This window comes from Priapulus caudatus, unplaced genomic scaffold (assembly GCF_000485595.1).
Source record: "Priapulus caudatus unplaced genomic scaffold, Priapulus_caudatus-5.0.1 Scaffold942, whole genome shotgun sequence".
Classification (NCBI taxonomy): domain Eukaryota; kingdom Metazoa; phylum Priapulida; class Priapulimorpha; order Priapulimorphida; family Priapulidae; genus Priapulus; species Priapulus caudatus.
The window spans coordinates 62,352-74,414 of NW_014578003.1; the positions used below are offsets into that span (position 1 = coordinate 62,352).

Here is a 12,063-nt window from a genome sequence, read left to right on the forward strand (position 1 = left end):
AATATAAAAACAATACAACTGAACTATTTGATTGAACAAGATAATCACGTCCCTCCTTAGATACTAGTTCTGTAATAGCTAGTTTAGTCAATCTATTCCATTTGATACGTGCTTTTATGCGTGCATCCCAAAATCACGTAAGGTAGATATAGATCAATTGATTTCAATCATTATTATTATTCTTCCTATTATTATTATTATTATTATTATTATCTAACGATGATGGCCATTCCGTTGAGGTCGGAGCTGAAGCTTGCGGCAGTATCAATAGTATTCGGCACTTTGTCGGTCGCTGTCTCGCTAATGTGTATGCGATCTACAGGAATATCCAGGCATCTGCTTGCTACCTGCAGGTCGTTGTCAGAAACACATCAGCCGTAGTAGTAGCAGGAGTGGCATAATATCAAGAGCTAATAATACCTATACTACCTATACTACCTATAAATATACCTATACTAATAATAGAAGGTATTATGAGCTCTTGATAATATCAGAAGTGACTAATAAAACATAGTGATAATCTATGATTATTCACTCCTGCTAATATAAACACGTATATATAACGTCTCTATTCTAACACTCCTGGTAGTAGTGCTAGTCGTTATTTCCTATGTGTTATAATAGTATTAATCATTATAGCAGAGTTGTGCTGTTTCGGATAATCATTACAATAATTACTCCTTTGGAATCTGTGGATGCGCTTCAGGGAGTCCGTGAACCAGGCACATGCAAAATATTGTGCTTATGTGCTTATGCGCATTTTTCTAGGGAGGGGTTTTTCACCAGATTCTCAATGGGGTCTATGAGTCAACAAGAGCCGCAGAGCGTCTGGGCTCATCTGAGGTCTGTTGCTACGGTTATAAACGTAACATTTAAGTCGTGCGTAGTGACACCTTTGTTAGGCGCAGATATGCAGATACGTAGTTGCGTACACATCATTTCAGCAACTTTCTGCATTCTGCATACCTCCCAAATCCCATTTATTGATACAAATCGCGTGCCTAAAACTCCTGTTTTATGGTGCATTGTGGCCCTAACCCTAACCCTAACCCTAATCCTGACCCTAACCCTAACCCTATTAAAAAAAATATAAAAATTAATTGTTGTAAAAATTATTTGTTGTTATTAAATTGTTGTAAATAAATCATGTAAATATTTCCTTTAATTGGAAAAAAAATTAAATGGATAAAGATAGAAAAACACAGAAAACAGGTAAATAATAAAAAATCAGGTGGGATTCGATCCAACGACCTTTCAGCCGTGACGCCTGTGCTGTTCGCGTTTGGCTATCCAGGCTTATTGGGTTTCTAGATTATGGATGTGCCATGAATATGACAACACTGTGACGTCATTTAGGCAGTTCAGGAATCCATGTTTAACCCTTTAACCCTCCTCTTGAGGGTCAAAAGGTTATCAGACACTTACTCTTCGCACGTCAGTGGAAAGCACATTTCATGGTCCTTTCAATAAAGTGATAAAAATGGTAGGCCAGCGCTGAAACAAAAAAGTCTTTCACTCTGTCCATTAGGCCATGTCTTTAGAAAATGTCTGATATCTGACCTTTTCCCACTGCCCTTTGACCTGTAACCTCCAATTTCGCACTGGTAATGGGTTTCCTGCCCATCACACTATACACCGATTATTAAGAGCATAGGTCGAGCCGTTAAGATTTCTGCCGCAATTCCGTATTTCCTCCTATACCTTAAGTTAAGGGGCAAATATTCCCCCTCCGTTTACACATCTTTGACCGTTGACCCCCAAATGTTGACGGACGGACAGACGGACGGACGGACGGACGCACGATCATGCGATTCTACAAGCTGCATCTGACTACGTCAGATGAGCTAAAAAAGGGGAAGAACCACTGGTCTAGTGGAGGTAGATACACTGCACTACCCCGTGTGGGGTTGAGCAGATTTACACTCGATGTCATCGTGCTATAACGTTTAGCACTGAATCAAGATGAACTAGAAGCGTTTGACATATCGAAAATGGACGCTGTGAAATCCTGGGTCGACAATCCTGCGCGTGCACGAAATGAGAGTATGTTAACCTGTATCATCTTCGTGTGGAGGCCTTGCCCCATTTCGGTGCCTGCGTGGGAGATGAGCACAGACCCGTCCGTATATATCAGCACGAGCGCGCCAGCCTATAGGAAACGATTATTAATTATTAATTACGTGAATTAATTTCACGCAAAGCTGTCGGTTTGTCACGCTGTCGATCTGTCTATCTTTAAGTATATATGTCCGTTAGTCCGTCCGTCCGTCCGTCCGTCCGTCCGTCTGTCCGGTCGTCCGTCCGTTCGTCACTTGTTGCCTGTCTCGCTGTCTGTCTGTGTATGCTCCCGTCTATCTTTAAAATATTGTAATTCTATATAAGCTATGCAATTAACAAATAATAAATATATATATATAGAGAGAGAGAGAGAGAGAGAGAGAGAGAGAGAGAGAGAGAGAGAGAAAGCGAGAGAGAAAGATAGAAAGAGAGAGAAAGAGAGAGATAGGGAAAAAGGTAATACTTGGTGTTTTCTGCTTGTGTCGTAGGTAATATACCTGATTCATAAATTTGGCGCCAAATGCAATCCCAAATTTCAACCCTGTCATGCTTATCCCGCGCTTCTGCCATCGATTCTGTCTATAAATAAAGCATATCTATATAAGAAAGTTTTTCGTTAAAAACTAATAAATTAACTACATTAGCCACACACAATATTTTGACCCTCTATTTTTGTAAGATGAGAAACATCAAATACAAGATAATTATAGCTCGAGATTCTAAGCAAAATTATAAGTTGCATTAGAAAATTCTACAAAAACACATAAAAAAAATAATAAAAAATACATAATACAAAAGACTATATATAACATCCCAAGTAACTTGTTAAATACAAATGCGGTTGCTTGTATCACACAAAATATAATATATATATATATATATATATATATATATTCTAACGCAGAAATATAAATATTAGTTGTGATACCCGTTAAAGGTCATGATGTCGGCACGTCTGCGTACAAAATCAGCCTGTGTCTCACATTCCTGCCAGCATCTACTCAACGTGATGTTCTCAATGGGCTCCTTGTAATGAGTCAAATCTCCTTCTCTGTAGAAATTCTTCGCTCTCACCTGAAGAAGAGAGGTTAGATTAGCATTCGAGTTAAGTTGACATTCGTACAGCTATTCAGTTCATAATTTGGATGCTGGTGTCCGATGTATTCGTATACGTGTGGATTTATTTCCTAACCGATAATGATGTGTTAACGAGGGCAGGAGGAATAATATCTGCTATTAACCTAGTCATTGCGTTTATATGTTACATGTTACATTACAATTACACATTATACACACATTTTGACACACAGACATAATCCCGGCCTACCGTAAGTAATGCGCTCATAGATTAAAAAACTTTCGCACGCGAAAATCCGGCAAGTAAGCAAAGTAGCAGTAGGTAGAAACAGTAGGGCATGCAGCCGCCAGCCAGCAGCAGCAGTCGCGAGCAGTAGCAGCAGTAAGGCAGGCAGGCAGTAGCACGTAGTAGTAGCAGCAGCGACGCAGCAAGCAGGCAGCAGCAGCAGCAGCAGCTAGCAGCAGCAGCAGCAGCAGCGGCAGCAGCAGCAGTAGCTAAGCAGCAGTAGCTAATACTCATCAATCGTTATTATTCACGTTGTTACCTCCTCCGCGTGATTCCCCAGCGTGTCGGCGAATGTGTAATGTACAAAACCCTCCGCGATATGACGCCTTGCCGGTTCCTCCGAACCCGCGATAGCCCGTGTTGAGACGCAGGTTGGTACTTGCAGACATGTCCTTATCTACTTTCATGTTAGGAATTTTTCGTATGCCAGTTGTCTATGTGGCATAATCGTTTCTCTTGAGGACTGTGACGCGCAAGGGCGATTTATGTTCGCAATGTACTACACTCGAAGGCGGGGGGGGTCGGAGTGAGTGTGTGTGTTTGTGTGTGTGTGTGTGGCGTCTGCGTGCGTGTTGCGTGCGTGACCGCGCGCGTGTATGCGCTGCGTGCGTGCGTGGGTGTGCGTGTGGTCGTTGCTCCGTGCGTCTCGTGTCGTGTTGCGTGTGTATCGCCACAAACTCCGCAGAGTATTAACGAGCTCACGATTACCACGTCAATATACGGGTGACATTGCGCCGTGCGGGTACCTGCACGGATTGGCTTAGAACTAAAGAACACTTTTCCTTGGGCCTACTTTAGTTTCCGTAAACGCAGAAACAACGGCGTCTGCGCAACTTAATGAACTTTAGTTGCTGGGCGCCGATTGCGACATGTTACACATCGTCACACGTGTAACATGTAACGGTATAACATGTAACGGTGTAACATAACTGTAACTGGTATACGTACTAACCATGTAACGCGTAACAAATGTAACGGTATAACATGTAAGCGTATAACATGTAAGGGCGGCTATAACATGTAAGCGTATAACTGTACACGGTATAACATGTAACGGTATAACGACGTGTAACGGTATAACATCGTAACGGTATAACTATGTAACGGTATATACATTAAAGTACTGTAACGGTATAACATTTAACGGTAATGAACTATGTAACGGTATAACATGTGAACGGTTATAACATCGTAACGGTATACCAATTAAACAACACTGTAACGGTGTATACATGTAAACGGTATATAACATTAACGGGTATCACATGTAACGTAATCATTACGTGAATAACATGTAATCGGTATAACATTTAACGGTATAGACATTAACGGTATAAATGTAAACGGTATAACAATGTAACGTGTTAACTATGTAACGGTATACACAATGTAACGGTATAACAGTTTCAGACGGTATAACATGTAACGGTATACACATGTAACGGTATAACATGTAACGGTATACCATGTAACGCTATAACTGTAACGGTGTAACATGCAACGGTAACTAACGATGTAACGTGTAATCGGTACGTAACATCGTACACGGTATAAGCACGTAAACGGTCTAATCAATGTAACGGTATATACAATGTAACGCGTATAACATGTAACGTATAGACATTAACGGTAGTAACATGTAACGTATACACATGTACCGTATATACATGTAAGCGTGTAACAGTTACCGGTATAGACATTAACGTATAGACATGTAACGTGTAACATGTAACGGGTATACGCATGGTAACGTGTAACATGTAACGGTATAACATGGGAAGGTACAGACTAGTACGGTATACTACATGTACGGCTATAAGCAATGTAACGTACAACATGTAACGAGTATAACATGTAATCGGTGTTAACATTTAACGGTATATACAATGTAACGGAACGACGGTATAACTGGTAATCTATACATGTAACGGTATAACATGTTAACCGTATAACTGTACGGTACCAGACGTAATAACATGGTAACGGTATACACATGTAAGGCTAACTGGTATATACAGGTAACGGTATAACATTAACGGTATAGAACATGTAACGGTAAACATGTAACGTAAGACATTAACGGTATAACATGTAACGGTATAACATGTAACGGTATAACATGTAACGGTATAACATGTAACGTGTAACATGTAACGGTATAACATGTAACGGTATAACATGTAACGGTATAACATGTAATGTGTGACGACGGTGGACGTAAAGGCAAGGTCACAAAGGAAAGAGTATGCCAAAACTTAAAAACATTGGGAGATAATACACGTTGTATATATAGCGTGGTAAACTTACCGCTTACCACTATAGCACGAGCACGTGTCTATACAGACCCCTATATACTGACGATTCCACTGAGTGATGCTTATCTATAGGGTTGACTAAGTAGTACACACTCACCGGAATTGAGAGGTCATAGGAGCATCCCCCGTTAAGATATACAGTACAGTCCAGTGCTAGAAGCCGTCCTTCACTTGTGAAGCCCACCTGATATAGAATAGCAGAGGTGAGGATGAGTATTGAATTGACTGACTCATCCTTGTACGAGATACATTTTATCAAGGGTAGATAATGACGAATTTGTCATTATCTACCCCTGATTTTATTTTCAGTTACACTCTAGGCAAACAAATTTACAGCGTGTGGAATTTTTAGTAGAAAAAAGTTATTGCAAATTACCGATTTCTATATGCCCACATAGACTGGCACATGAACACGCGAGCATACCACCGCGACGCAAGCAGAGACGACACCAGCACACACCACACCACACACACACACACACACACACACACACCAAACACGACACACACACACACCACCCACACACCACCACACACACACACACACACACACACACCCACACACACACGCGCGTGGCCGCCGCGCGCACACACACAGCACACACAACATATATATAAACATATATAAAGATGTGTATGAATAAATTTATATACAAGCGTGTGTACCTTGTAATTTGGACCAACATAGATGCCATCTTCCACCATCATGAGCCATTGTCTTCATTCTCTGTCCAAAATAAGTCGCTGACTGGTCGGAATTCCCACCTGACATGAAAAATAGTATCGACTCAAGCTCAAAATTTTGGACAACACTATTCCATTTTCGTCGTAAGTCGTAATTTGTGATAATATGACATTGATAAGACCTTGTGTTAGGTATTTTTGAACAGAATTAAATAAACAAGTAGATAATATAGAGTACGCGCATTGTGTTGCCACCACTCACTCAAATTGTAAAATAAAGTAAAAAAAGAAGTAATTGTATTCAGCATTCAGACCCTCCAACAACTCAATACCCCGACAATTAACAAAATAAAAACACGGATGTTATATTTTATATGTATTAATGTTTTATTTCAGTTTTCTTTTACCACGCTCGCTTACTTCTGAAGCAGCGACAGCACCAGACGTTGGTTTTACTATGGAAAATCTCGTCATGCTTCCCGCCGAAGCAGCCCTCCTCAAAATATGAACATCAGATTAGAATGAGTAAATAATATACTAGATAAATAATTAGATGATGATGATGATGATGATGATAATAATAATAATATTTATGGAGATAACACTAAATGCGAGACATCTCGAACACATATCCTTGCCTGAGAGATAGCCTAACCATTATTTCTTGCTGCTAGCCACTTACCTATTCGCTTTTACCTTGCAGACTATCCTATTAGCGGGTATTCTAGAGTGCTTGCTGCTAGTGCCTGCGCAATTACGAAAAAATGTGGATTCACTGTATCAAACGAGAAGGGCGTCGGATGTAAAGTAAGTAAGCAAGTAAGCCAGGGAGTGAGTGAGTGAGTGAGTGAGTGAGTGAGTGAGTGAGTGAGTGAGTGAGTGAGTGAGTGAGTGAGTGAGTGAGTGAGTGAACAGTTGATTGAGTGAGTGAGTGAGTGAGTGAGTGAGTGAAGTGAGTGAGTGAGCGAGGTGAGGGCGAGAGAGTGAAGTGAGTGAGTGAGCGAGGCGGATGAGTGAATGAGTGAGTGAGCGAGTGAGTGAATGCGTGCGTGCTGCGTGCGTGCGTGCGTCGGAGTGGAAAGAGCGTGACGAGCCGAGCGAGAGAGAGAGAAGAGAGAAGTGAAGTGACGCGAGTGATGATGCTGATTGAGTGAGTGAGTGAGTGGAGTGAGTGAGTGAGTGAGTGATTGATTGACTGAGTGAGTGAGTGAGTGAATGTATGAGTGAGTGAGTGAGTGAGTTAGTTAGTTAGTTTGGTGAAATGAGTAGTGAGTGAGTGAGTGAGTGAGTGAAATGAGTGAGTGAGTGAGCGAAGCTGAGTGAGTGAGTGAGTGAGTGAGTGAGTGATGAGTGAGTGAAGTAGTGGGCGAAAGAGAGAGAGAGTAACGTGAGCGAGCGGGTGAGTGAGTGAGCCCGAGTGAGTGAGTGGGTGAGTGAGTGAGTGAGTGAGTGAGTGAGTGAGTGAGTGAGTGAGTGAGTGAGTGAGTGAGTGAGTGAGTGAGTGAGTGAGTGAGTGAAGTGAGTGAGTGAGTGAGTGATTGATTTGGATTGATTGATTGAGTGAAGTGAGTGAATGAGTTGAGTGATGAGTGAGTGAGTGAGTGAGTGAGTGAGTGAGTGAGTGAGTGAGCGAATAAAAGTTAAGTAAGCTAAGTGAGTGAGTGAGTGAGCGAGCGAGTGAGTGAGTGAGTGAGTGAGTGAGTGACAGTGAGTGAGTGAGTGAGTGAGTTGAGTGAGTGAGTGCGTGAGTGAGTGAGTGAGTGAGTGAGTGAAGTGAGTGAGTGAGTTAGTGAGTGAGGCAAGTGACGTGAGTGAGTGAGTGAAAGAGAGAATGAGTGAGTGATGAGTTGAGTGACAGTGAGTAGTGAGTGAGTGAGTGATGATTGAGTGAGTGAGTGAGTGGAGTGAGTGAGTGAGTGGAGTGAGTGAGTGAGTGAGTGAGTGAGTGAGTGAGTGAGTGAGTGAGTGAGTGAGTGAGTGAGTGAGGTGATGAGTCGAGTGAGTGATTGAGTGAGTGAGCGAGTGGGCGAGAGCGTGAGTGAGTGAGTGAGCGAGCGAGCGAGCGAGCGACAGAGAGTGGGTGAGTGAGTGAGAGAGTGAGTGAGTGAGTCATTGATTGATTGAGTGAGTGAGTGAGAGAGTGAGTGAGTGAACGAGCGGGGAGTACCTGCATTTAGACAGGGACTGCGATGAACTGATAATCGTCATCTCCGTGCCGTCACCGCTGGGGATGGAGATGCAGGCCTGCGTCTCTAGATAGAAGTGTTCCTGTCCCCCCATCTTCCACTCGCCCTCGACGACGTGGTCTGCAGCGGCGAGCCCCTTCTCCAAACTACCAGTCATGATTCGAAGTGGACTCCCACTGAAAGACTTCGAATCGACGGCTTCCTGAAATGAATATGCTCTGCTTAATAATGAAACAACAAGTCTCTGAGATATAAACGATGGTTCTCTTTTGCTTTCGCACGTGATAACGTACTAAACGTTGATGAAATAAACAAACGTAGAAAAGATATTATAGCCGGTATATTATATATATATATATACTATGATTACTTAAGATAGGATTGTAGTATAAGTGAGTTATCCCGCATCACGTAAGTAGCATAAATAGCATTGAGATACATGTTATGTCTAGCAGTTATCCCATCGATATTTTATACCTCTCTTTATTATATATTACTTACTGCTTATATATTACTTATTATATATCACTATTACTTCCATATACATTATTTATGTATATCGATTACTATTTATATTGTATATTATCAAAGAGTCCATAATAGAAAATTTTCTGTAAAAATAAATCATAAATGTTCTATTATGGACGCTTGATATTATTATATTAGTTTACGATATATTATCTATATTATAGCAAGTATATTTATAGTATATAGCATGTATCACTAAGCCTTCCTTCATCGATGTGTCTTAAATTCCTTGCCCACCTTTATCGTGATGATTGCAGGAAGGTCTTTGTATTCAATCTTTACCAGCTTCGCCGCTGGGGGCGCTGCGCAGTAGCCTTTGAGTGTCAAAGCAACAACAATGCCGGCTATGACCTGACCGCTGGCACACAACCTATATACAACAATGGTAATCACTAAATAATGATGATTGAGATGATGATGATGAATGATGATTGATGATGATGATGATACGAGATGATGATGACGATGACGATGATGAGGATGAACGACGACGACGCATGACGATAATGATGATGGCTGCTGCTTGATAATGATATGACTGGTTAACTATAACACACAAGCAACAATAAAAAAACAACAACAACAACAACAATCTAATATTAATAATAATAATAACTGATACTGCGCGATTGCACGCGACGCAGAACCTAGTCAATTCTGCGCGCTCGGGGCAATAGTTTTGTTTATAGTGTAAAGTCTTTATAACATTGCCTAATTTGGCAATTTAATTTTTATCACTAACTTGAGTTACACGCGCCACATAGTAAATATTGTTTAAGCACGTAGTGAAAACACGGGAAAAAATAAACAATCTGACGAAATAGACTACCACGCCACGGAGATATGTCTCCGTTCATTATTATCACACACCTCGTGTGAGGCAAAAACCTCTTCATCCTTCAAGATGGCTCCAGTTTTGTTGCTACCTGGAACGTCTCTGTAATCGACAAATGCTACCACTCGCAGCAGCCTTCATCGCTTGGCTCTTGTCTACTGACACAATTGTCGCGTGCGCTTTACTGCTGAGGACAAGTCCCAAGTAAAGTTCATCTATAACAACATAACCATCGCACAACCATTACATATATATATAGGCCTATATATATGTATATATATATATCACACGCACTCGATTGTCGATAACTCTAGATAACATATGGCATAACTAACTTCAGTCACACGCACGCACGCACGCACGCACCGCAACCCAAGTGACTTGTATAACGTGTCAAAATACCGTTTGTGTCAAGCGATTAAAATTACAGCGAGGTGATCAGACACAGCCAGACTCAGGTGTGTCATGACGAGAGAGAGAGAGAGCGAGATATATATATATATATAGAAGAGAGAGAGAGAGAGAGAGAGAGCAGAGAGGGGAGAGAGAGAGGGCAGAGGGAGAGAGCGAAGAGAGATAGAGATAGAGAGAGAGAGAGAGAGAGAGAGAGAGAGAGAGAAGGAGAAGAGAGAGAGGGAGAGAGCGAGCGCGAGCGAGCGAGAGAGAGAGAGAGAGAGAGAGAGAGAGAGAGAACGAGCGAGAGAGAGAGAACGAGCGAGAGAGAGAGAGAGAGAGAGAGAGAGAGAGAGAGAGAGAGAGAGAGAGAGAGCGAGAGAGAGAGCGGCACAGCTCCCAACTCACGTACCTCGTGTTGCTGGTGAGTTTGGGCCGAGGGTTTCACGGACACCTACATAGTATTTTTACGCTGATCTTAAAGGAAAATACACTATATAATTTATTAGACTTATATTTTTCCAAAATCTAGAGGAGCAGCTTCGTCATTACACCCCCTCCCTCCCAAGTTATGGCCCTGCCGACCATATCGGTTACCTGCGTATTTTGGGATATCATCAATGTAACGCAGCTCCCCAGTAGGCCCTGCCTCAATGCAGACTGATGCACCATGGGACGCCCGACGCGGATCGCGTCCGGTGGTAGCTCGTAGCTCGCTGAGGAAGTGACGTCATCGTTAAGGGAACCGACGCGCGCCTTTTGTAAACTAGCATCGGAGTGGACACGAAATTCGATTGAATGAGCTGCTCTACTGGTTTGGTGTGCACGTGGCAACACGTATGTAGTTACATAAGTTACAGGAATTTCACCCCTACGCCCACACACTTCACTGACTTCAAGGTTAGACAGGTTATAGTGCTGACAAATCTAGAGAGCAGTATGCGGAAAATGCATGTACAATTATAAAGCGCGTGCAACGATAACGTTTTGCGTATTCGCGTCACGAATAGTTGTAATAAATCATCTACCTCGTAAAACTGGGTGCTTTTGAATTGACCTCTTTGAAGGGTAGCGTTAATGTGCTCGCGGCCACTGGGGATGTGGCCCCGAGAAAACAAGAAAAAAAAAATTAATTGTTGGCCCAGGCTTGGCAAACATAGACAGCACTGATAATATAACACGCTTGATTACGCGACACGAGTAGAATTTGAATGATGTCACAGTGTCGCAGCAATATAACGTGACGGGGCGTTTAGCCGTAACACTACGAGCAAACGTAAAATGAAACAACGTTATGCGTTAGTTATATACGCGCGTCGCTATAAGAAAACCTCCCATTATGATTTTGCAACGATAGTTTGAGCACAAATATTGTTTTGAGCACAGCCAGATCGTGCACCCTTTAACACAACTTCAGACGCATACAATTGTGAAAAGTGAAAGTCTGTTTAACAATAGCTTAATTGAATTAATTTTGCCTAAGTTTAGTTTAGTTTAGTTCATCGTGTTTCTCACGCCCGTGTTTTTTGCAACGCATTGGTCCACCATGATGAAAAACTGAAAAGACAGCCGAGGCCAGGGACCGTCTGTAATCGACCAATCCCAACCCGGAGCTCCCGCCTCCATCGGCAAATCTTCTGCTAGCAATTTATCCCGTCATCTACTAAGCCTGCCGTTCCATGCCCTAGCAAGCAAGGTAAC

The 12,063-nt window shown here is 42.1% G+C and overlaps 1 protein-coding gene across 1 annotated transcript in view; it reads right to left on the bottom strand.

Moving 5' to 3' along the window:
- The window catches only part of LOC106814546 (xanthine dehydrogenase/oxidase-like), a 29,332-nt gene that overhangs the window by 5,984 nt on the left and 11,285 nt on the right, over positions 1–12,063 (bottom strand). The window contains 10 exon segments of the mRNA XM_014818865.1: positions 219–347; positions 2,054–2,149; positions 2,556–2,637; positions 2,987–3,132; positions 3,681–3,755; positions 3,757–3,855; positions 6,841–6,916; positions 8,588–8,808; positions 9,372–9,504; positions 11,012–11,128. Coding sequence (XP_014674351.1) covers positions 219–347; positions 2,054–2,149; positions 2,556–2,637; positions 2,987–3,132; positions 3,681–3,755; positions 3,757–3,855; positions 6,841–6,916; positions 8,588–8,808; positions 9,372–9,504; positions 11,012–11,128 — 1,174 coding nt within the window.